Source organism: Crinia signifera, chromosome 4 (genome assembly GCF_055691185.1).
Source record: "Crinia signifera chromosome 4, ASM5569118v1, whole genome shotgun sequence".
Classification (NCBI taxonomy): domain Eukaryota; kingdom Metazoa; phylum Chordata; class Amphibia; order Anura; family Myobatrachidae; genus Crinia; species Crinia signifera.
The window spans coordinates 258,488,407-258,515,342 of NC_139220.1; the positions used below are offsets into that span (position 1 = coordinate 258,488,407).

The 26,936-nt window shown below is 42.0% G+C and overlaps 2 protein-coding genes across 9 annotated transcripts in view; one reads left to right on the forward strand and one right to left on the reverse strand.

The window, feature by feature from the left end:
* Positions 1-13,310, forward strand: part of SLC24A1 (solute carrier family 24 member 1) — a 67,092-nt gene extending 53,782 nt beyond the window's left edge. For all 3 annotated transcript variants that reach the window (XM_083184327.1, XM_083184326.1, XM_083184328.1), the window contains 4 exons: positions 1,153-1,392; positions 3,972-4,061; positions 9,440-9,606; positions 12,627-13,310. In XM_083184327.1, coding sequence (XP_083040453.1) covers positions 1,153-1,392; positions 3,972-4,061; positions 9,440-9,606; positions 12,627-12,876 — 747 coding nt within the window. In that variant the 3' untranslated portion in view covers positions 12,877-13,310. The remainder of the gene's footprint in view (positions 1-1,152; positions 1,393-3,971; positions 4,062-9,439; positions 9,607-12,626) is intronic.
* Positions 13,311-14,771: 1,461 nt separating this feature from the next.
* DENND4A (DENN domain containing 4A) overlaps positions 14,772-26,936 on the reverse strand; it is a 98,966-nt gene continuing 86,801 nt past the window's right edge. For 3 of the 6 annotated variants that reach the window (XM_083184337.1, XM_083184334.1, XM_083184336.1), the window contains 7 exons: positions 24,642-24,843; positions 23,187-23,435; positions 22,743-22,860; positions 22,634-22,660; positions 20,055-20,217; positions 19,551-19,615; positions 14,772-18,196 (listed from right to left, as the gene is read on the reverse strand). In XM_083184337.1, the coding sequence (XP_083040463.1) occupies positions 18,060-18,196; positions 19,551-19,615; positions 20,055-20,217; positions 22,634-22,660; positions 22,743-22,860; positions 23,187-23,435; positions 24,642-24,843 (961 nt within the window). In that variant the 3' untranslated portion in view covers positions 14,772-18,059. Of the gene's footprint in view, positions 18,197-19,550; positions 19,616-20,054; positions 20,218-22,633; positions 22,661-22,742; positions 22,861-23,186; positions 23,436-24,641; positions 24,844-26,936 lie in introns of those variants that run through there. The other 3 variants (XM_083184339.1, XM_083184335.1, XM_083184338.1) reach the window with 2 other exon arrangements.

Sequence of the window (26,936 nt, forward strand, 5' to 3'; positions counted from 1 at the left end):
TCCCCTGCCGCTATTTCTGACGGGGAGACATTATCATTTAGACAAATTGGAAATAATGGGCCCTGCGACACTCACGCCCTATTGTAGGAAAATTTGAATAGTTCTGTTGCGCACCCAAAAAGCAACTGAATTCCCCACTTGGAGTCTTAAATCTATCTATAGCTATCAATGACATAAAATAGCTCTGAGAATTCTGGAAGAATCTGTCTTATCCTGCACCTCTCAGTGTAGGGGCATATTTAATTAGCAACATTTCAGCTATCTCTCTCATGCTGGTTGGATGTGACCTTTGTAACAGTGGATATGTGGGGCCTGTAATTCTTTAGGACCAATTGACATGTTTTTAGTCACTGAGGGCCTTATTCTAGTTCACTCTTTCTGACAAAATCCTTCTTAGATGGACAAAATCATGTGCACTGCAGGGGGGCAGATGTAACATGTGCAGAGAGAATTCGATTTGGGGGAGTTATTTTGTTTCTGTGCAGGGTAAATACTGGCTGCTTTATTTTTACACTGCAATATAGATCTCACTTTGAAGAAAAACCACACCCAAATCTAATTCTCTCTGCACAAGTTACATCTGCCCCACCTGCAGTGCACATGTTTTTGTCCATCGAAGAATAATTTTGTCAGAAAGAATGAACTGGAATAAGGCCCTAAGTGTGGCCACAAAGGGCCAGCACCTAATCAGAGCCGCTCAAATTGGGATTACGATTGGCTTTGTCCTTTACAAGTGGTGTAGGGGGCAATGTGTAAAACCTTCTAAAGAGCTGAAGAGAGGAAAAGTGAAGAAGTTGCCCATAGCAACCAGGTACTAGCAAGTAACAATGCACCTGGTCCAAACCAGGTTGCACTGTAGATAAGGTAGATGTAACATACGCAGAGAGATTACATCATTTGGGAGGACTGGATCCAAACTAAAATCTAAATTGCAGAGTAATGAAAGCTGCTACATGCCAAGCAGCCAGTGTTTTTTTACCTGCAAGCAACAAAAAACACCTGTTTGCACCCCTTGCATTGCAGCATGCTTTGCCCGGATGCACTCTCCGGCCCAATCTGTTTACCAGCCTCTCAGTTATGCATGGAATCCCATCAATGGCAGAACACATTATGTAAGAGAAGCTGAAACTTTGCAATGCTTTGGTTCCACAGAAGGGTCCGGCGGATGCAGGTGACGGAGGAGGAGGATCTGACAGCAGCGGAGATGGTAGTGATGACAGCGATGAGAGTGACGATGACAGCGATGATGAGGATGATGATGATGATGAAGAGGAGGCAGATGAACCTCTGTCTTTGGAGTGGCCAGATACCAAGAGAAAGCAAATAACATACCTGCTACTTCTGCCCATTGTATTCCCCCTGTGGCTGACTGTGCCCGATGTTAGGAGTCCGGTAAGTTGCCAGGAAATGGGAGGGTACTTATGTAATATCTGGGCTTCCGTTTTTCTTATGAGACTGCGTCCCCTCGCCACGCTTCGGGCACGGTGGCTCGCTGCGCTCGCCACACTATAGAAAATCAACTCCATGCGTAGTTGGATAGTAGGGGTATGAAAAAATGGGGTGCATTTAACATGGGAGTCCAGATAATACATAAGTACCAATGGGAGAAATGGTCTAGTAAAATCCCATCCATTCTATAGTATTATTTATTTATTAACAGTTTCTTATATAGAAAACACAAATTACGTAGCGCTTTACAGAGCATAGTTATAATCAAAAACACATAACAAATTACAGTACAAGACAGTTTAGGACAAGTACATGGTTAATATGGATAGTTGCATCAGGGGACAGGACACTGAAGCAATCATCAGGGTGGCAGTGGTTTATATATTCTAAGAGTGTGTACACACGGTTCGATGTTCTGTGCGATCCGATGTACGATTCGATGTTTTGTACGATTTTTACTATTCCCTTTTTTTTTTTCTCAACTCCTTAAGATATGCCTTAAGATATGCTTAAGATTTTGACTTTTTACCATACAATTTGCTATGCGATTTCCTATGTGCCTTAAGATTTGCTTAAGATTTTGACTAAGCGATTTTGACTTAACAACAGGATGACTGACAGGGCCCTGGAAATCGTATAGCACATCGCATCTTAAGCATATCGCAAGGCACATACGATGCATGCGATATGCTTGCGATTTGTGCTAGATAGAGTGTGCTGCCCACTCTATCTCCCCTCCGATCTCTCCTTAAACGGGAGCGCGCATCGGGCTAGGAAGCCCTTACAATGCATACAATCAGTATGCGATATGTATGCGATATGGCTTCCGATGTTGACGATATCGTCAACATCGGAAGCCATATCGAACCATGTGTACACACTATAAGAAAGGCACATGAGGAGAGAGGGCCCTGCTCGTGAGAGCTTACATTCTAAAGGGGAGGGTTAGACAGACAGGGGTGACACAGAAGGGAAAGAAGTGGGCATAAACAGTAGGTTAGGATGAGAGATGGTCAGGTTTTATGCAGGAGGGTGGGAAGGGGTCAGCTTAGTCTTTGATATTTTAAGTTTAAAAAAGCGCTGGGTCATCCAAGAGTAGACAGCAGAGAGAGAGTTGGAGATATGAGTGAGGATAGAGGGAGAGAGATCAGGAAAGGATCGGTAGATATCAGTGTTATCAGCATAGATGTGATCGTGGAAGTCGAGTGAGCACATAAGCTCACCCAGAGAGGACGTATAGAGAAAGAGAAGAAGAGGGCCAAGAATAAAATGTCGGGGTACACCTACATAGTACTTATATGTAACACGTTTACATACTGCATATATCATATGTTAAACTTGGTAAAGATAGGTATTTGAAACTTATAAGAACAATATTATAACCATGTCCACTAATCAGATGATGTTGAGTAGATGTAAGTCCTACAGTGTAATAGTATCAAACTATGATAATCTAGCATGGTCAGGTCATGCTGGGTGGTATAGTGTCTTATGTTAGTGTATATTATGTTCATCCAGGGCACTGCGGCCCTGGTGGGTGGTTTAGCATCTTATGTGAGTGTTATGTAGTGTAATAGAATTATATTATGATCAATCACAAGTAGTCATGATCCATTATATTATATGTATAGAGAGTAATAGAATGATATTATTATATTGACCAGATGAAGTAAAGTCCTATGTTGGCACAAAATGAGAAATGTATCAAAACTTCTAAAGAATGGCTAGGTCAAGTAGAAAAGGTGCCAACTGCAACCAATCACTCTTGTTATAGAATGTACTTGATTAATGCTAGTTAGAAGCTGATTGGTTGATCTGGGCATCCTCCTTACTTGGCCACTTATACATTCTTCAAAAGCCTGCACGTCCCCCAGAATTTATTTATTTATTAACAGTTTTTTATATAGCGCACACATATTCCGCAGCGCTTTACAGAGAATATTTGAACATTCACATCAGTCCCTGCCACAGTGGAGCTTACAATCTATATTCCCTACCACATGTACACGCACACAGACATTCTAGGGTTAATTTTGTTGGAAGCCAATTAACCTACCAGTATATTTTTGGATTGTGGGAGGAAACCGGAGTACCCGGATTAAACCCACGCAAGCACAGGGAGAATATACAAACTCTGCATAGTTGGTCCATGGTGGGGATCAAACCCATGACCTCAGCGCTGTGAGGCAGTAGTGCTATCACTACACCATCCGTGCATGTACAGAATCAGCTGCCTGACATTAAACTGTCCTTGTGGTACTATAGATAAATGGAGAGCTATACTGGGGTAAATGTATGAAGCGGTGTGAAGAGAGGATAAAACGACCATGGCAACCAATCAGCTGCTCTGTATAATTTTATAATAAGCAAATTATAAATGTTACTTTAGTGCTGATTGGTTGCCATGGTACACTTCTCCACTCATCACTGCTTAATACATTACCCCACTGTATTATCCTTGCCATTGGGCAAGATAACTGGCTTAGAGAAACTAACAATGGCATTTGTTCATTTGGTTACAGAAATCGAGAAGATATTTTGTCCTAACATTCTTGGGTTCTATCATGTGGATCGCCATTTTATCCTACCTGATGGTATGGTGGGCACACCAGGTGAGGGCACTGAATTAGACTAGCATGCTTACAATGTAGTGTGTTCTACATCTTATTTACAATAATTGAGAAATATTCTTGAACGATATTGATGTAGCAATGTATTTTAATATTAAATGCTATTTTTATTTACTTTGTTAAACTTCATTTTGTCAGGAAGTTTCCCCTCTCATGCGACCGTCCGGAAAAAAAACTTTCAACAGTCGCTGACTATTGAATGTTTTTTTTTCTACGTTCATGAGTGCCAACAAAAGTGCCGCTGATGGGACTGATCTGACAGATTGAATCTGCAGCAAGATCAATCTGTAGCCGAAGCTTCGTGGATATGTTCTGCCAATCCTGTTAGGCAATCAACATCAGGATTAGTGCGCAAATCTGTAGTGATTTGGGCAGACAAAACTCCCTTAGCTTTGTTTGCCCAGCATCCTACCTGAGCAGGACACTGCAGCACACCCGTAGCAGTATAGATGGACTTAAGGGTTGTTTCCAGTTTTCTGTCAGAGAGGTCTCAGAGAAGATGCCCCAGGGACAGGAAACACCATCTTTTTAAAAAGATGCGAGGCGGACGAGTCCACCAAGGGTGAAGTCTCACAATATTTCCTACCTTCCGCAGGAAGAGGATAAGTAGATAAAAAATTACGGGAAACCAGAAAATGTTTTATCTGGGTGGAGCCAGGCATTATGGAAATCGGTTTATGGCGTTTGCCAAATAATGAAGGGCGAGACAGAGCCTGCTCTCCATCCTCAACATTTAAGGCCTGCTTGACCATTTCAATAAGGTCTTCCAAACCCTGAGAAACCGGTTCTGGTTCCTCGTGTACAGCCTCCACCTCAGGCACATCAAACCTGCCTTCCTCTAAATCATCCAATTCCACTATTTGAGGGAATAACCTCTTTTTTAATAAAAGAGAAGGGGGGCGCCTGAGCTGCAGGCTAAGGCCCTCCACAGCCGAAGCTAAACTAGCTTGCTGTGTCCTAGAGGCATCCCTGGACTTTTGAGATGCAGACAACTCAGAGGGCAATTTAGACCTCTGTGAGCTGTGAGGCCCAGGCAGGGATAGTAACACAGGGATAGTAACACAGGAGTAAAACATGGCCAGTTTTAGTTGTGTCAAAATTACAGCAAAAAGATAAAACAAATATACTTTATGGGGGTTATTCTGATTTTCTCGGAAAGGCACAATCACTCTCTAATGGACAGTAGAGCAGGTATAGTTAGCCAGAGAAGAGACAGAATCACTGGTTAGGAGAGACAGTATAGAAAAGGAGCTGCCACAGATCACAACAGCGCTAACTATATATACTTGGTCTGACCACAATTTATACACAGCCTATATTGTTCCCACACACTCTACATACCCCACTGTCTGAATCACAGATCCTGGGGGAGCAGTTGCAGACGAAAAAGCTGTCACAAGGAGACCGGGACGCTAAAGCAGAGGATTTGGCCTTGCAAGGGGCGCCAGGATGTAATTTAAATGGCTGCCAGAGTCGCATGAGGACTGGGGAAGCGCCAGAGCCGCTGGGAGCAAACCTGGCTGGAAGCTCTGACCACTCAGCCAGCTCTGTCTCCTACAATGGCAAGAGCACCAAGGACCAACGGTTTTAGTGTTACCTGACCCCCTCCCTGCTGGGGGGTGGTGGTGGGGATGGGTAGTGTCATGCTCTACTCACAACTGCCCAGTGGCAGTATGGCTGGGAAGGATCGAAACACGCGCCACATGCAACAGTGTCTGTTGCAACTCCAGAGACAGAGGTCTCCGCAAGCCACACGCCGCTGTGACCGGGTCCCCCCGGAAACTCCAATGGGTTCAGGCAGTGGCAGATGCAGACCTGTTGAAGTGATAAAGTGCCTGATGAAAATACACCAGCCAATCAGCTCCTAAACATAATTTTTTAAACCCAGCCTCTAACTTCACAGTTGGGAGCCGATTGGCTGGGGTGTTATCAACAGCCACTTTATAGCTACCAGATTGTCTAATTTTCTAGGATACAACAGAGAAATTACATAGATCTGGTTGCTATAGGCAACATCACCTATTTTAATTTTTAAAAGCTTTAGGAAATTTACCCCTCTGTGTCTCTCCCCAAGCTCCCTCCCATACAATGGGCCTTATTCTAGTTCACTCTTTCTGCCAAAATCCTTCTTAGATGGACAAAACCATGTGAACTGCAGGTGGGGCAGATGTAACATGTGCAGAGAGAATTAGATTTGGGTGGGGTTTTACTTCAAAGTGAGATCTATATTGCAGTGTAAAAATAAAACAGCCAGTATTTACCCTGCACAGAAACAAAATAACTCTCCCAAATCTAATTCTCTCTGCACATTTTAAATCCGCCCCACCTGCAGTGCACATGGTTTTGTCCATCTAAGAAGGATTTTGTCAGAAAGAGTGAACTAAAATAACCCCCAATGTCTGCTCTTTTCAAGTTACCCGCTTTGCAACCTATGCTAGTGTTTATCTGACTAGCAATGCAATGGGCCCCATACATCAGCAATTAATTGTGACAATCCTGAGATCTGGAGATGATTGCCACAATTAATTTTAGATGTGTAGGCTCCCCCTTTTGGCAATCCCAATCAAAAATTAATAGGGATTGCCAATCGATTGCTTAATCAGATTTTTAAACATGCTTAATAATCTGCGGATCTTTTTTATATGTGTGGGCATTCCCAATTCGTCTTCATCTATTTTCATCAGGAACAGCTGAAATGACAATCGATTGGGCAATTTCCAGATATGAAGATGCAATCTTTATATGGAAAAATCTGCCGATCACTGAAATAAATCTGTAATGTGTGGGCAAAGTCAGATAGATTGTAGAATCCATTTATCTGGCCAAAAAAAAAATCACTGGATCTGGAAATCTATTAATTGTGATTGCTGATGTATGGGGCCCATTAAGACTATGCTGGCCATACATCAGAAAGATCATCTTAAGATCGATTGTGCTCATGATTGTGTACAATTTCCCTTGAAATCCCCGGCAGTCCTTGGTGGTTTTTTGACACACAATCTACTCACAATCCATCATACAATCAGTCATACAATCCATCTGCTGCATGATTGTGTACACAAGATGTGCACACAATCTGCATACAATCCATCTTACAATCAGTCATACAATCCATCTGCTGATTGATTGTATGATTGTGTACACAAGATGTGCACACAATCTGCATACAATCCATCATACAATCCATCTGCTGATTGATTGTATGATTGTGCACACAAGATGTGCACACAATCTGCATACAATCCATCTTACAATCAATTGAGATTGTATGATTGGGTACAATATCTTTCTGATGTATGGCCACCTTATTTTTCTTAATAATTGCTGTAGCTCACTTTGTATAACTGTAACAAAAAACCCACAATCCAAGATCTTAAATGCGATGGTACAGACACCTTTCTCTGCTTCATGCTATGTTCCACTTTGTTGCTAGGAATGTACTTGACTGTCAAACTTTTGTGATGATCATGTTTCCCAGCATATTTTAGGGTCTATAGTGCCTCTAGGCCTTGCGCATTGGTTACTTAACTACTCCATAATACCGGTGATAAAATAGAATAGAGAAATCTCTGCTCCGCCACCTGTGGGGGTACACACCAATGTGGGGTACACACCAGGACCATATGGCCCAAAACAAGCCAATTTAGATACAATCTCGACCGATTGTATGTAAATCGGCCGTGTTTTGGGCCATTTCGCTGCCCTTTTGATGCGATCTTGATCCGATGCGCGGCCCCGCGGGTCTTTTCTGAGATCCTACCTGCTGCAGCATAATGCTTTCCACTCTGTCATCCCGGTGCTTTGGAATACTTCCAATCCTTAAAAGTGATTACTTTATGTCAATGGAAGCTATTCTAGTTTCCTCATCTGTTTTCAGCATCTGATTTCATTAGCACCTGGTTCTCTTGGTTAGAGTACAAACCCTTCTCTGATTAGTACACGGACATGGTCACAGTCCAACCAGACATGGCTTGGCCTTTCTTGCAAAACCACCAAAAACAAAGATGAAAATCTTATATATTTTTAGTGTAATATTTTTAGTGTAACAGTCTACCAGTTTCCTTTCACTCTGGTCATGTAGAGAAGGGCTGTGGTATGCGAATGGCTTTCACACCTTATGTCCCATTGTTCAAGTGCATGATTATTCAGGAATTCTTCTAAATGGAAGAATGCAACTTTTTACGCTTTTACTTTTGAAACATGGAAATAGAAGGTTCTTATTATGATTGTTAATTTATATGGTGCCACAAAAGATCTTCAGGAACATACAATGGGTAGGATGAGATCTGTGAACAGTATAAGTGACTGATAAAGGATACATTAATTACCCCATGATTAATTGGATATGCTGGTAATTTGGAGACATGTACCTGACCAGTGGGAAGTATACCAGCAGTTGCTAACATATTACTGGAGCCAGATGGATGCAGATCATGGGTGAAATTTAATGGGACGATAGATTCAGAAAGTGAGAGATTTAGTAAGAAATCTCCAGGTTTTTTTTTTTAAAGCGGCAATCATTTACACTGCAAGATCAAACTGGTTTTGAGTTTTGTGTAAATGATTGCCGCTTTAAAAAAACCTGGAGATTTCTTACCAAATCTCTCACTTTCTCTCACTCTCATCCTACTACCATTTCCCCCCATATGTTTTAAAATAGTTTTTTAAATCGTAGGAAGCAGCGGTCTACCTGCTCTGGCCTGGTGGAAAATTAGGCTGAAATAGAGAACATTACTCACACGAGAGGTCTTGTTACCTAAAGGTCCATACACACTGGGCGACTATGCCCAGCATGTATTGACAGCGATGATAGCGTTCATCGCTGCGGGGAAAGCCTGCACTCAGCTCATCAGCAATAGAACTCCAACGCTCCTTCACAAAAATCACTGTTCTGACTTGGTGGAAGAAATAGGTCTCCCAGGAAATATATACATATTATATAATGCCTTACTGTACTACACATTGTAATAAATGAAAACCTCCCCCCTCTGTAACTCCTATTATCTACAGAACAGCTTCTGCAAATGGCTGTCAGACCACTGATATTCTGTAGAGGGGAAAAAGGCTCCAGCGCTGCAGTCTGGGGAATAGGACATGTGGAGGAGGGCTTCACAATAGGATACCCATTATTATTATTAGGCTGTGTAATAATGCCCACTTTGCGCTCTATTAATTGAATAAAACAACAAAAAAGCTTGATACACAAGAGATGTTTTATTCAAATTGACCCAGGCAAATATGAATTTTGGATTGATAAACTGGTCACTGAGGAAGAATTGTTCCATTAGCATCTATGGGTGAAGGGAATTTAATATTATCATCATCATTGGAGCAAACGTCTGTGCTTTTGTTTCTGCCAGGTGGGACAAACGATAGGCATTTCGGAAGAGATAATGGGTCTGACCATACTGGCTGCGGGCACATCTATACCAGATCTAATCACCAGTGTAATTGTGGCAAGGAAAGGATTGGGAGACATGGCTGTCTCTAGTTCTGTCGGGAGCAACATATTTGACATCACTGTAGGGTGAGTATCTAGAATTTATCTGATGTTTTCTAGATTATTATAACCACACAGTCATTGCAACATGTAAATGTTTTGGGATAATTTTCTTTAGCATGGAAAGAAGGAAAGCAAGGTTGTGGGTTATTTGGAAACCAATACAGAATTTGGTACTTGTGTATTATCACGGCGCCCATCGCATTGCATACCATAAGGCTTAAGATGGTATGCAATGAGATGAGATGTGCTGCGATGGGACCCGATCTTATACAATTTAAAATTGTATACCATTGTATATGGCATACAATGAGATGAGATTTTAAATTGTATAAGCACACTAATGGGTGCTTTCAATGTTAATTGAAAGCACCCATTAATTGAAAGCACCTATAAAGGCCCCCATACATTAGGCCGACTTGTCCTTAGGACAAGTCGGACCCAATTCTCCTGTGAGCCGCCCGGCAGCTCCCCGGGAGGCTCACATAAAATTTGGCACTTGATGAGCCAGATTTTACATGTGATAAATCGCATGCGATTTATCACATGTAAAACAAATGGGGAGCTGCAGGGCGGTGAGGAGCAGTGGGGCGGGCAGCGGCAGTAGTGGGGGCGGGCGGCGGCAGTAGTGGGGGCGGACGGCAGCTCACAAATAAGTTCCCGGCGGGTGATGCTGACCTGGCCGGCATGCTGTGGTCTCAAATACAGTAGTAGCGCTGCCGCTGCGGGACGCACAGTGGCGGCTATTAGATTTTCAAAATTCCTGTCAAATGACCGCCGTTCTGTGATTGGCTGAGAGAGCTCTCAGCCAATCACAGAACGGCCGGTCATTTGACAGCTATTTTGAAAATCTAATAGCCGCCGCTGTGCGTCCCGCAGCGGCAGCGCTACTACTGTATTTGAGACCACAGCATGCCGGCCAGGTCAGCATCACCCGCCGGGAACTTATTTGTGAGCTGCCGCCCGCCCCCACTACTGCCGCTGCTATTTCTGATCACAGCTGCCCAGTGCCCAGCCAGGTCAGTGTGTCTGCCCGCCGTGCTCCCCCGCCCCCCGGTGTCTGCATGCATATGCCTGACAGGTGGGCAGGCATATGCATAGCATACAGGGAGGTCGGATGATCTTATGTGCTGACCGTCCGACCTCCCTGATCCGGTCCGATGCGCACGGGACCGCGCATCGGATCGGATCATACATCACACACCTGCGATTTTGGGGCGATTTCATCCGGTTATCGGCCCAAAGTGCCGAAATCGGATGAAATCGTCCCAAAATCGTATAGTGTATGGGGGCCTTAAGATTTTTAATTGTATAAGCACCCTAATAGGTGCTTACAATGTTAAATGCACCCCCACTATCAACGCCAGCCCCAAGCGTGGCGAGCACAGCGAGGCCGCGGTACACGTCCTCCGACCTTTTCATACCCCCACTATCCATGTCGGCGTGGAGTTGATTTTATATAGTGTGGCGAGCCCCGCGAGGGGACGTGTAATACATGTAAAGTAAATCGCGGCCGCTCGCCAGGCTTCAGGCTCGGTGGCTCGCTGCGCTCGCCACACTATATAAAATCAACTCCACGCCGACATGGATAGTGGGGGAATGAAAAGGTCGGAGGACGCGTACCGCCGCCCCTCGCGGGCTCGCTGCGCTCACCACGCTTCGGGTTGGCGTTGATAGTGGTGGTGGCGTGGGGGTGCATTTAACATTGTAAGCACCCATTAGGGTGCTTATACAATTAAAAATCTTATAGGGGGCCAATTAACATTGAAAGCACCCATTAGTGTGCTTATACAATTTCAAATCTCATCTCATCGTATGCCATTGTATGCCATATACAATGGTATACAATTTTAAATTGTATAAGATGCCATAAGATGGAAATCGTGGGCGCCGTGCTAATACACAAGTACCCAGAATTTCTACCACCACAACAAAGCTCAGTTTCGTCTACCAGCACAATTATCTTGGTGTCATTTTCCAACTACACTCTCCTTAACTCCACATCCATTCTGCTGATTCTACCTCTGGAACATCTGTGGATTCCAGTATTTCCCAACTGATGCTAATAAAATCTCATTCACACATTTCCCACCTCACCTATTGTAACTTCTCCCCACTTCAGTCTATCCTTAATGCGGCTGCTCCTGTCATTCATGTTTCTAAAACAGACAGGTTGCCTGATTAAGGAGGGTATTCAATCTGGAATTCCGACTGTCGGAACCTCCCGACCGTTGGAATCCTGGGCCATTTTCATCTGATCTGACACTGAAGGGCCCCATACATCAGCAATTAATTGTGACAATTTTCAGATATGGAGATGATTGCCACAATTAATTTTAGATGTGTGGGCTCCCCCTTTTGGCAATCCCAATCACAATCGCCAATCGATTGCTTAATCAGGTTTTTAAACATGTTTAATAATCTGGTATTATCTGCAGATCTTTTTTATATGTATGGGCATTCCCAATTCGTTTTCTTCATCTATTTACATTATGAACAGCTGAAATGACAATCGATTGGGCAATTTCCAGATATGAAGATGCAATCTTTAGATGGAAAAATCTGCCGATCACTGAAAAAATCTGTAATGTGTGGGCAAAGTCGGATAGATCTGAAAATCCATTTATCTGGCCAAAATATCCCAATATCTGAAAATCCATAAATTGTGATTGCTGATGTATGGGGCCCATAACTTCACAGTCGGAATTCAATGTTCTCACTGTTGAGTGACACAAAGTCTGTAAATTGTCGGAAACTGCAGCGGATTGTCAGAAAACAGCTGTGAATTAGGCAATCCACAGCCGTTTCCGACAAAACAGATCAGACTTTAAAATTTTTTGGATCTGACACCCTACGATGCTGTTGTTAATGGCAACATTGAATAGGTGAGTGCTAAGATTTCCCATTTGGAAATATTGGCACAGATTGAATAACCCCTTCAGTGCTGTAACTGAAATGCATAAAAGTCAGAGATGGTGTAATACACTTACATATATCTATCATGTCCTGAACCCATTACATTTACAATTATTTTTCTTTATTTCCAGATTACCAGTTCCCTGGTTCCTGTTTTCAATGTTTAATGGTTTCAGCCCTGTGGCAGTCAGCAGCAATGGCCTATTCTGCGCTATCGTCCTCCTCTTCCTCATGCTTCTCTTCGTCATATTCTCCATCGCCGCCTGCAAGTGGAAAATGAACAAGTTTCTAGGGTTCACCATGTTCGTATTGTACTTTGTGTTTGTAATTGTCAGTGTGATGCTGGAGGACAGGATAATTGTGTGCCCCATATCTATATAGGAACACACACACTATGCATGAGAACACACAGATCTCTCTATGTCCCTCCGATCATAGCGCATCCACTGGTCAGACCTTGTCCACTGTTATTGTATTTGGTGCACAAACATTATATCTAGTAACCAGAACTGTACCAAGATAGAACCCCCTTTCCTGGCACTACGTACACTTCCCCACACTATGCACACATATCGCACAGGATCTTGTCTAACATTATTATTCCATTAGGGACGTCTGCCAAGAAATATGTGAACCTCTAACACAAATGCAGTTTATATTTATAAAACTATTAAGTGAACTGAAAAAATAAAAAATAAAATCTGATATATTTTTTGTCTTGAAACTTTTAACGATGAGGTATTAGAGGCGGGTGTGAATAAGGTCACTGCCTAACAGAAGGCTCATTCTGTGACCGCACAGCGTAGCTATCACCAAAGGTCTAGTTAGGGTTGTACATAAAAGTATTTATTGTATTAGCCTTTACTTTCCCATGAGGAACACTTTATTTAACCAGAGACCAGTCCATGCAGGCTACTACCCTTCTGTCTTTTTCTATATTTTTTTACATTAATCTATAAATTGCCGCAATGTGTTACAACAGACTTTTTCCTTCATCTTCAGGATCTCCTTAAATAAAAGATTTTTTTCCTCCTCTACATAAATCCAGTTCTGCTCACTCATCGCAGCAGCTGCCTCTCAGCCATCACTGACCACATAAATGTCATGCAAGTCGTTCTAGAGGCAGCATTTTCCACGTTCTGTTCTGTTTTAGAACAAGTGTATTTTCCTTCATTGACCGACTGTACTTCAAGCCACTCCTTTATATTAAATATAGGTACTTTGGGTCCCAGCAGTTTAAAAGTACACTCTGGGCCCAATTCAGACCTGCTCGATGGGCTACGAGTGTAAAAGAGCCCAGCGAGCAGTCCAAACTCTTCAAACAACCCGCCCCTGTGTAAGGGGGGGGGAAAAAAAACATCAAATGCTTTCCACCCTGCGCTCAGAAGCCCTCCCTCCCTATGACCAGGGAATGCCTGCATTGTCTTGGGAACTCCCAGAAAAATGCTGGCATTCCGCCCCCAATGGCCTGTCAATCACCTTGCATACAGCCAGTGAAGACAAGCCTTTGCATGGTCCATATGCACTGCGGACTGTGTGCATGCGTGGTCTTTTGGTTATCGGACAAGCTGTGAATTTGCAGCCATCCGAACGGGCTGAATGGGGCCCACTGTCCCTGCCATTGTTGTACAGGTAATTATAACCTTCTTGGACTTTTTTACACTGTTAAACCCACTATTCTGATGAGTGATGGCTGCTACTTCCAGCCTCTCTCAATGATCCTGGTGTGTCACATTTAGATGGACATCGTTAGCAAAGCCGCATATTATATACTCATACTGGAGACTAATTGCACTAAATGTGCTTTAAGAAAGTTTCCATACAAAAAGTGCTGCAGATGGTAAGAAGAGAAACAAAAATATATACTCAGGCAATAGTCTTATGCCGGGCATACAGTTCACATACAGATAAAATGCCTGTCACACAGACAGGCATCTTATCTGGCAGCCTCGGACAGTGCAGATATCAGGAACAGACGCTGACATCTCTCACAGTCTATTGGCCATGACAGCAGCGCCACGCCCCCGGGAAGGAGACATTTTCCCATTCCTTCCCATGTAAAACAACAGGGTAAATGTCCATTGGTCAGTTGCAGCATACACTCCTCGATGCATATAAATATTGAATCAGACCTCACACACTGGACAATCTATCAACCTATCAATATTACCGTATTGGTTGCAGATCCACCAGATAAATGTAGCATGGATGCCTAGCATTAGGTAATATTGATAAATATTTTGGTAATATTGATAAAGAACAACAATAAAACTTAATTCAGTTTCAAAAGACATTTAATTAAATAAAAAGCAATAGAACAAAGGGTCACATGGTAAGAGCCATTAACAGATTTTGCATGTCACCAGTAAACAAAATCCATATATACTGTATTTTCCAGTACACACACTGTTTCTGGCAGTGCCTATGCCATTGCAAACCAGAAGGGATTTGTAGATTGACAGCAGCAACACATTGCTCACGTATGCAGTTACAGATTGTGATGTGTACAGCAAATCAGTGATTGGCAACAATCCGCATTACAGCTCCCACTGCACAGAGCGCTGCCCATTCTTGGTCTATGCACATTGCCTTGCACGATGCTGCAAGATTGCTCTTCAATTTCTACAACAGAAATGTATGACCAATGTAAACTAGCATCTTACCATACAAATAAAAGATAATTCGATCTTAAAATCCAGATTCTCTCAGTAAGTTATTTTCTGCAAAAAGTTACAAAATCTACATAATGTACAGAGATGTGAAGAGCATCATTACACTGCGGAGGGAACAGAGGAACGCCCTTAAGAGATGAGTACACAGGAGGAATTAACCCTTTGCATGGACTTCTGCCAGTATAAGGAAAGAGGACAATGGTTAGTTTACAGCATAGAAATGAAATGTGCAGTACAACTAACATAGCACTGGGCGTGGATCAATAGTCTACAGTAAAAGGACATTCCGTCGATAGGTTAACCCTATAAAGTAGACATGCGAAAGGTTGAAAAGGGGATTTTTGCTTCTTCCCTGTAAAATCCTTTTTTTTCGTAGGCCAAGGTGGATGCTGGGCATTATGGGTATTCCTGGACGGGAGGACCGGGCAGAAATACCCATAATTCCCAGCATCCACAAAGGCCGGGAGAAAAACAAGCTTTTTCGGGTGGTGTCATTTTGTAGGTCTCACAATATATGGCCACAATTGGTGGCACTCTTTAGGTTACTATTCCAAATCATAGTCCACGTGGATGGTAAATGTAGCAAAAAAAACACTTGTCAACCATTTGTGTGTTAAACATTATCATATTGACCTTATGTACCCATCAACCTACTGTCTAACCACACCCGGTCTTATCCAGTGTATGGAACCCCAAAGCACTAGGAGGACTTTATTGCACAGACAACGTGTGTTTCAGGACTTATGTACCTTTATTACAGGACTGTATTTATAGTGCAAAGCAAAGACCTTATAGTCTGTCATTATTATTGGGAATGTAACAGCATAATTTAAGTGCACTAGTATTAGGGACTTCATATAGGCAAGAAGAATGAAATCAGAGTATGTAAACAACCAGCCATCTGAGGGCAGTGTAATGAATACAGGAGAGTGGAGCCCGGACAGTTTATAATGGTTTGCTGCTACAGTCTCTTGGATTACTGAAGAGACAGGCCTAAGGAAAGTAATATTGCCAATGTAATGTACATGTATTCCAGCCAATGAATGCATGTCTGTACAGTAGGGTATATGCGCACTTCATAGGGATCAGTCACATGACTTCATTTCACACCTACGCTTTCTTAATACTGGATCTTCAAAGCTATACTTGAGAGGCACCCCACAAAGCACTTAAAAGGCAGATTAAGTTATGAGTGTGTAATGTGCACATAATGGGTTACTATGGAAGGATAACCGTGCTTGCTTATTGTTTGCACCTTTATCGGATGCAAGTGAAAAAAAGCCAGTTTCCCTTACTCAAATAACATGTGCACTGTATTAGCTTGGATAACCGAATCTTCCCCTCAGTGTTATATGCCAGGTATAGTAGACACAATCCATGATTCTCCAGTTACTCAACCTGAGGACATTGTGGTATATGCAGTTAAATCAATGACTTTAAAATAATTTCTGTATGATGTACTCATTTTGCAAATAAATAAAGAGTAAACATTACTGACGGATATAATTGATTGTGCACTACCATAATTAGCTCCGGCAAAGAGTTCGCCAATCATAGCTAACCTTTAATGCATAATTCAAAGCTGTAAATCCTGCTCAGGGATTTATTTATTGCTTCTCCAATGGAGAAAGGGTTTCATTAAAATATAAAGGAAAAAAAAAATCAAGCTTGTGTTACAACACAAGGGAAATGTAGGCAACCTTTAGTAATACATCTGACCTAAAACTTCTAGGGGGAAATTTACCAAGATTTGATTTTGGAAGACCTTACAAAATCCGCCCTTAACCACCTATAACTGCCAGAAAAATATTGCCATTTACTAAGAAACTTTTTGGCTTGCCAAATTGTGAATACGATTTACTTCGTGGTAATATGCCTCGGAAGTTACATGCCAACACAAAGCTATTTATGCTTCAATTTACACCACAAGTTGGCAAAACTTGGCTAAACCAATCAGAACGTATTTCGGGATTTAGTCTTAATTATAAATGGTTTACGCTTTTTATAAGTGGAGCATGGATGTGCGATTTTTTTGTGTGCAACTTTTTATCAATTTTGGTGGTCCATTTGATGGGTTTTAAGCAAATATATGGCTTACACATGTCAACAGCCTTAAAAAAAAAACAGTGCACTTGTTTTGTGCAATATTTATGCAATTTTAGTGAGAAATGGGGCAATTTTTGCAAAGACGATTATTAGCAAATTTGCATTTACCATTGATACCAAGGTTATTTTGACAATGGTTGTACAGATGGTGATTTGACATACGAGTTCCATGTGAATTGGTCCTCTGTAAATTTGCGAATCACAAAATTGCCAAAAACAATTCTTAGTAAATTTCCCCCTATAAATCGCCAGCCAGCTGCTGGCTGGTGACTCACGAGATTTGTCCTACAAAATAATACGGCACCCAGGACATATAATAAATTAAGAGATGATAGATAAAAATAATACAATGCCTACATTATGAGGCACAGTAACATACTGCCCACAAAACATGTTCATCGCTCAGTACTCTCTTCATAAAAAATAAAATGAAATCAGGACTTACTAGGCATATTTAAACCTATTTTAAATAATTTCTTTTTAGAACATTAAATATAAATATTCTGTGTAAACTACAACACTCGGAATGATGTATAATATCTCACGTCTTTCTCATATATATATATTTTTTTGTATATAAAAGACCTGAACTTTCAGCACTGAAAAGATGAGGTTTATGTATACAGTATGCCCGCCTTGTCTCTGCCATAATCCGTTTTCTGTACAGTCCTTGTTTGCTTGTGTGCAAATCTTCCGTATTGCTTGTTCACAACGCTGGATCTCATAACCCTTGCTCGTCCGGAGATCCGGCTCATTTCAAAGAAATGACGGCAGATCCGGGAGATCTTAGAGAAACGGATGCCGGAAAGTCTTCCTGCATTCTGTGACGCCAGTGCTTGGGGGACGGTCACAGATCTGAGTGCATTTCACTTGCTCAGGGGTGAGGCGGTCGTAAGCCGTTTTATATTCCTGGTCAAATACATCTGTAAGAGGGCAGTGACAGTACGGTTAATACATTGCAGTGGAGAGAGAATGAATAGGGGAGCCCCAATCTACTGAAATAGAGATAAACATGGTAATGTAAGGAAACCTGCATTGAATTTAATCTATTGGCAGATCAGTCCCAAGTCGTACTTGTCAACATTGATCTCAGAAATGAATACCAGTCCAGATCGAAGGTAAGGTAGTCGTAATGCTGGCACCAAGAGGGGAGATATAGGATTAGGCTGCAGGGTGGATGGTTATGGGGTGTACATACGGTGCGGCTGCCGTATCGATTTGCAGGGTGCCGGTATTGGCTGGCAGGCATTCTGAGTTGAGAAGCATGGACTCTGTTCCAAGATAGTAGAATTAGACTGTGCTGCACGGTCTGTTTCTTCTTTGGAATCCGATGCTGTGCATTTCTGACTAACTTGATATCGATTTTGATTTGAAAAAAAAAAAAAGTGCTAAACATTATGTAATACCAAACCTAAAATGTTTAAAGCCTTTTTGTGAATATTTGCAGATAGTTGTTTTGCCATGGGGACTAAGTTTCTCTTACTATTATCTGGAGATAGGCAGCTCTCTTCACGGGCCTGCGAGAAGCAGAAGAAGTCCGGCCCTGAAGAGAGCTGCCTATCTCTATATAGTACAGTAAGGGAAAGTTAGTCCCCACAGGAAAAAAAACAAAACTATCCGCAAATACTCACAAAAGAGTTTTAAACATTTTATATATTTTAGGTTTGGTATCGCATACTTTCTAGTGTTTTGATTTATTTTTCATGTTACTTATTCCCTCACAAAGCTGCTTTACACATGTATTACTACAGGTGCAGGTTAACAATCTTTTACCTTAACTATCAATTTTGACTATAGAGTCAAAATCGATAACCAAAAACACATTGTGTACACACCATTAGGGTAAGGCACTAAGGGGGCTATGGGAGTGGGGGAAAAGGGGGAGGGTAAGCATACATTCATATAAGGTTGTCGGGATCCTAACCATCTGGGTGCCACTGTCAGTCGTGTGACCACTGGCATGTGCGGGAGCCTGATACCATCCCATTATGTGTCATGTATCCTATGGCATCTATACAAACCTAGAAGGGAAGTTATGGAGCAGACCGAGGGGTGAATTTATGAAGCTTGGAGAAGTGTTATCTATCCCCATAAAGAACGTTATGAGCAAGGTGATAATGGTTCAGCCAATCAGCTCTTACCTGTCAATTTACATATTGTAGCTGATTGGCTGAACCATTATCACCTTGCTCATAACGTTCTTTATGGGGATAGATAACACTTCTCCAAGCTTCATAAATTCACCCCCGAGTGAGGATAAATACACACAATTCTCACCTATATCAATGTTCTCTCTCCCAAGTGCTACAAGAGACAGGAAGAGAATTTCTCTGTACAAACTCCTGCAATAGAAAGGAAGGAGGATGAAACATCTGCTGTAGTCATAAAGACAGAGCTTTATTATCTCTAGAAACCACTAACACAAATCAGCAATACTGCAGAACCTTACCAATATAAGGAGCATACACTCAGTCAAGATCTAGTTAGATAGTGCTGCATGTGCATCAAGAAACTGAGGTTAGCACAGATCGCTCAGCACACAATGCTTTGTATGCGGGGCTATCCAGCGATGTGTGCTGAGCGATGTGTGCTAACTAGATCGCTCAGCAGGGAAAGTTGGCCACTGTACACGGGGCTTAAGGCAGAATAGTCAACAGCAATTTTAACGGATAGCAAATATTTGGGGCATGTACAGCATGCAGGGGCTCTACTGGGTGCATTATAATTAGCCCTCACTAGGATCACTGCCCATTGAGATCATAAATGATATATAAGCAGTACCTCTGTCTTATGTTCTTTGGATTGTGCTGTAGAGATTGAAGTATCTGGCTCATGGGACCATACACATTGTTGTTCTTGATGCTCCTGACTAGACCTTGGAGAAATTCCTTATCGTAAGTCTCCTCCTCCTTGCTCTGTGCAATGGCCAGCGGGTGCTCCTGGGCTGCAGTAAGATAAGGTACCATGAGCCCATGAACAGAACCAAGACAAGCTGTATTAGCTATTACTGTGCTGAGCATAATTCCCTATATGGAACCGGTCACAGAAGTAGAATGTGTGTACACATCAGTTCAGTCTGGTGAGTTCCCGGAGCACAGCAATCAGTGTAATCTCTCTATAGCACTTCAATTTATTTTCCATAATACCAACATTTACCAGAGATTATGATTACTAGTGAGCATTTCGCAGTTACTCTCAGCTAAACAAGCCTGAGAGACAAAAGGACTTTCAAATCCATTTATTTGCATTTAAATGGACAGACATGAGTGAACACCATGGGGATTTTCTGGTCTTTATCTGCACCAGGTAGGGTTCTAGATCTAGAAGGGTCCAAGAATGAATCAGGCAGGTTCTTAGTTGTGCTTAGACAATTCTCTGCCAGGATTTGGTCATGCCTTGGTAAAACCCTCCACCATTTTGGGAATGCCCATGTACCTTACCATCCACGGTCAGGATAGGGCTACAGGTTGACTGGAACGCTTTTTTAAAACTCCCTCAGGAAAATTGGTGCAAGAGGCAACAAGTACACAAGACAAAAGTCTCAAGGCACTAACAACAACTTGACTCCTCCCACTGAACAATCCCACAGGTTTACTCAGATGGAAAGGGTGCTAATGTTTAATGCACTCCCAAATACTGAAAGGCTGCTGATAGCTAAGATTTTCGCCCCATACACCAAACAAAAGACTGACATGCTTAGGGAGACATAATGATGACCTGCCTGGACAGAGGATAGGGGACTTTATTCCATTTCTAAATGAGTTTGTGCTGAGACTCTAAAGTCAAACAGAGCTAACAAGGGCTTCACCAAACCCAGTCATCAGAGGATCTTGGCCTTCAGAAGAAACACCTGTGGTTGCTAGGTGTGGAACAAAAGCCTCAGGAAGAACATATACTGGAAACTGGACTTCTAGTAATTGACCATACACCTGTTTCCAGCACATGGGGTGAAACTAATAGAAGCAGAAAGCAATCCGTGCGAGAGCAGCAGGGACTGCATACACTGACTACCCACATTATGCCTAGGCAAAGTATGAATAAATAAACAAGTCCTGCACTACCACCAAAAGGTACCCACAAAGATGGAAAAAAAAGGAGGACCCGGACAGTCTAAAAACTCAGTAACACAATGCACTTGACACCATCATGGAAGAAAAATGGTTTAGTTGGTGCCCAGAAAAACTCTTGCGAATGAAATAATAGAAGGTATGGCCCAAAAAAAAAAAATCAACCAACACATAGTCATAATTAATTAGCCGCAGAAAGCTAAATGTCTGTATACGGCGACAGCTTTAAGCATGCATATTGTTTAAGAGAAAAACCTTGGCCAACTCATTAGCTCAGTGTCTGCTCAAAGATCATAATACACAAGTCAGGTCTGCAGATCTATTTACTTGGTCACAATAATGCAAGTTAAGCTGGCCATACACCAAAAGATTTAGGGCGGTATTCAACCCGGGATTCCAACTGTCGCAACGTCCCGACATCAGTATCCCGGGTGTTTTTAGTCTGATCCAATAGTACATGGACAGTTGGTATTCAATGTACAGAGTGTCGGAAAGTCCGCAAGTTGTCGGAAAATGGCCTCATGTTTGACAATCTGCGTCCGTTTCCATCAAAACAGATATGACTTAAAAAAAAAAAGACAGATCTAACAGCCTTCAATGTCGTTAACAACAGTATTGAATAGGTGAGTGACCATATTTCCCGATGCACATATTGAATACCCCCTTATTGTCCATTTAGGCTGGTTGGAACAATAAATCTTGAGGTGAGTGGCCAGCTTCAGTTTAATGAAAACAAAAAGTTTTACATTTGAAAATATGTAACAGACATGAACTCACAAATAACCACACAACTGCATATACAGGAGAGAACCAGATTCCATATACAGCCCTTAAGTATAACAAGATGCAGGCGATATAAAACATAAATCATGTAAATTAATACAAAAAACCTGCAGAATTTACCGGATGGGCGACTGGCAAACACTGATCTATAGCTGGCACTGTACTACATCCTCCAATACAGTTGTTACACAGACTTAGGAGTTAATTTACAAGGAGGCTATTTAAGGTAACAAAACATGAGGTTAATGCTGTGCTCCACAATAGATCCCTGCGAGATTTGTGTGCTAGTACGATTCCTACATAAATGTAAATATTGTTGCCAACACACGCCCATGACATACACATTAAACTTTTGCCCGTGTTCGATCGCAAGATGCTGTATACATAGAGGATCTGATGATCTCATAAGAACAATTACAGGTCACATCACATGACTTCCCAGGAGACAGACAAGACATGCATAACCAGAAAGAGTCCACCAGAAAGCCCCATCTAACACTTAGAACTCACTCTCATAAACTACAGTGCAGTTTTGACCTGTAGATAAGACAAGATTAAAAGTCATCAAAATGTGCATCCACAGATTCATTTAAAATAACAAATTTACCAGGAAACTTACTAAGAATGTTCCACAGAATGTACAGAGGCTGCCGTGGATCCTGGTGAAGTTTCAGGTTGTCCCATAAGACTTGTATAAGTACATGTTTGCTATCCTCTGACATTGAGCTCCGAGGGATCTGCAGTAAGACAAGTGCACAGGACAATCAACATCTCCTTAACTAGGGAGGGTCATTCAGACCTGTTCACATGCTGCAATCAGGTATACGCCATCCAGCCAGAGTGAAATCCCACCCTGTGCAATAACCTTGCAAAAATATAGGTTTTTGCCCAACCTGCGAATGTGCAATCAAATCTGTATAACCCCCTAGGAGTTTTTGCCAGAAGTATAGAAATTAGATTTACTACTTGCCAGAGTTCTGGGGCCTATTATTTATGTAACTATAATGTACACCAGCCACCCCAAACACAGAGAAGGAATGTCACAATCCAAGGCTGCATCTACCTTGGAATTCTTGTTGCAATGTTCGGAGGACAAGATTAATCCGGGGAGATTGCTAGGAAGATCCAGTCTCCTGAAGTACCACACCAAATTCCAGAAAACTATAGGGTGATGGTCTACAAAACCAGGAACCGTAATGGACGGGTCACCCTCATTCTCCAATAAGCTTTCCAGTTCTTTCCACACAACAAGGGGGCTAAGGTAAGGGACAGTGATTGGCTCAGGGTGCGATAGCCTCCACTCCAGCGAGTCCTGGTTTTAATAGCAAGAATCCAGAGTACAAATGTTAGGAGGGGAAAAGAAGCATTAGACATTCACAATGAAACCGCATGAAGTATACAGGCATTTGAAGTTAGCAAACAACTTGTTATATAAATATATGGTTAAATGAAGATTAAAAACATTTAGTAACTAGCAAAAAGTACTCATTAGCTGGGTCAATAAGCTAATATAGCAGGGCAGCACCTTAGTCAGCTTTGCGGTCTCACAGTGCCGGGGATATGGGTGCAATTCACACTAGTTATGTATCTGTGTGGGGTTTGCATGTTATCCATTTCTACATTGGTTTACTTGGGGTGATATTTTTGGACAGAGAAAACCTGCTCACAATAGGCTCATTGGCTGGATAACCCTTGTGAGTGTTCAGCTCCAAGAAGACAAGAACAGATGTGAAGAAGAAACGTTCCCTGTATAGTGCTGATCAGATAGGATCACCTAGAAATAACTACTAAGGGTGCCACATCATTTGGGAGAGGGAATGCCCCTTTTTCAAATAAGGGTACTGGCATTGGGGAGATATTCCCTCATGCCAGGGCTACTAGAGGGGTCTGTAGGGGTTTATTCTGTGGGTCATACATGATCCTCACAAAATTGCTTCCCCAAATTCCTCTTTCCAACAAGGATACTCATGATTCTGTAGTCTGACTCATCCTCGCACTATTGTAGTACATGCGGAGGACAAGTCCCCCTAATCTCCAGCACTGACGCTGAAAGGGGTAATAAATGGTGTCACTATTGTGTTACATTGGTGTTCGTAGTTTGACATGCAAAAGAGAGTGTGATCAAATGCATAGGGCAACAACTATCAGCACCTCCAAAACACCTTTACTGTAAGTCCTTTTGTAAGGAACGAAGATAGAATTTTCCTGTTGGGGGAACGCTCCCATTAATATGCACCTTTCACCCTATAGACTCCTTTATAGTTCTAGGACTCCACAGCAAAATCTTACTTTTGAATATGAACACACATGACAATTACGCTACCTGGCTTTTCAGGCCACCCATCACACCCTAATATCAGTATTCCATGTAGAAATGAGCAACTGCACAAAACCAGGCATCTCGCACTTTTATAACCTAAAATGAAATGCTCCTTTACTTAGCAAGTGCCTTTTTAATGTTTTCCCCAGACATTAATGTGACATGTGATTGTTAATGAGCAATTACTGGGTCACATACAGCGGATGTCTGAAAGTTAGTAGGTAGGCTGCCAGTCGAAACATGGCTCAGTTTGCAAGATGGCTTCTCATCCAGTGGGCTGAACGTACTGATGCTTCTCACTACCGGGAGACTTGGAGTGGTTGATTCATTGAGATCTTTCTTTTTCCTTCCTGTTGGTATCTGTATAATCCTGACATGAGAGTCTTCAGATTGTGTATTGCTACAATAGACAAAGTAAGAAAAATATTTGTAGCCATTGCTAAGGTGACAGTTTGCCAAACAACTACGACAACCAAAGAAGATTGAAGGACAAAATTATTTGAAATAAAAATCATTATTTCTAACCTTGCCAATGTCTTGACTATATGTTGTATTCATTTTGCAACTCTTTTGATAAATAAAAGTCAGTTTACATGTAAAACACAAAATTGTCTGGGTGACCCTAAACTTTTGAACGTAGGTGTAGTAACTGAAACGGTATTGGCAGACTGTTCACGATGTTGTTTCCTCAATTATCATAACGTGGCTAGGCAGCAGAAACAACCAGTGCCTCCCTACTAGCCTGCGCAGAGTCTGTCTCTGACAGTAGAGACTCAGCGACCCTCCAAAGATGGCCACAGCAGCAGAGGAGACAGCCGCTAGAGGTACAGAAGTACTTCTAGCGTGTCTTCTCTCTGGCGGCGGCCATTTTTGGAGAGGCGCAGGATCTCTGTTTTGCTGTCAGAGACCCTGCGCCTTCGCGACGCCACTACCCCTGCCGCCGGGCGCCCTCCCAGCGTTAACGGCGTTAAAAAAGTTCATCTGCGTTAAGGTGCTGGTGCGTTAACGCGTTATTGCCCAGCAATAATATATATATATATGGAAAAAAGTACTTGTGAGCTGCGCTCAATATGTAGTGTCCAAATTTGGTCCAGCAAAAAAACCTTAATAGGAATTCCAAATAAAAAGTCACCAAAGTCCACAGTTAGACCTGCAGCTCCCTTTGAATAAATATGGCATCCAGGGTCAGGATGAATGGATATCTAGAAAATACAGAGAACAAAGGGGCGCTCCATAGTGCATGTAAATGATGTTTAATAGAGCATACACACTCCAACATAGATAAAAGCAGTTGCTCGTACCATATAAAAAACTGCTGTGGGCTGGTTACCACAAGATGTTAAACAAATACCCAAGGCACACAGCTCCTGATGAAATGCTCACCACCCCCGATGGGAGGGATACCGCACACGCTGGATTGCGCTGCCGGGACTACTGACCGCTCGACAGGGAGACAGACACCAGGCTGGAGACAGGGTGTGGTGAGACGCGGGTATCACAGGCCACGCCTGGTGTCTGTCTCCCCGTCGAGCGGTCAGTAGTCCCGGCAGCGCAATCCAGCGTGTGCGGTATCCCTCCCATCGGTGGTGGTGAGCATTTCATCAGGAGCTGTGTGCCTTGGGTATTTGTTTAACATCTTGTGGTAACCAGCCCACAGCAGTTTTTTATATGGTACTGCTTTTATCTATGTTGGAGTGTGTATGCTCTATTAAACATCATTTACATGCACTATGGAGCGCCCCTTTTTCCTCTGTAATATATATATATATATATATATATATATATATATATATATATATAAACACACACACATACATACATACATACAGAGAAGTATCAAGAGGGCGCTGTGGTCGTGTACCACCTAAAACACATTTGGCCGATTTAGTTTTAATAATATAATATTTTCTTAAGAATCACAATAACAAAAAAAAAAATGTAAATACAGAGTATTCACAATATCAGCAACGTTAAAAACATGTGACCAGTGTCTTCCGAATATTTCAAAATGCAGACAATTTAACAGGTTTTTCAGAGTTGCTTCATAGGCCCAGACACAGTGTGGCAAAACAGATCACAACCGAATGCGTTTAGTCATATAGACTTCCTCAGGGGTTGTTCCAATGTATCCAAGCGCTCTATTAGTACTCTTATAAATGTATTTAGGGTGCAATCCATTCATAACAGCAAAGTTGCACATAAAATAACTGATTGTGACTCGTACGTGTAGTAAATACACTAATATGTTACTCCGGCTAGGAGAATGATCGCTATTGGTACAGTTTTTGCCATAAACCTTTGAGTGCCAATCAAATTTGTCAAAATAGGTGTGAAAATTGGCAAGCAAACATTTGTATTCATTATAAATGACCTGTAAGGTCTACCTTATATAGGAAATATAATTTTTTTTACACAACATTTTTTTAACAATATATAACAAATGGGAGCGAGGCATTTTTTAGCATATCTTTTGTGCATCTCTCACAGAGATGT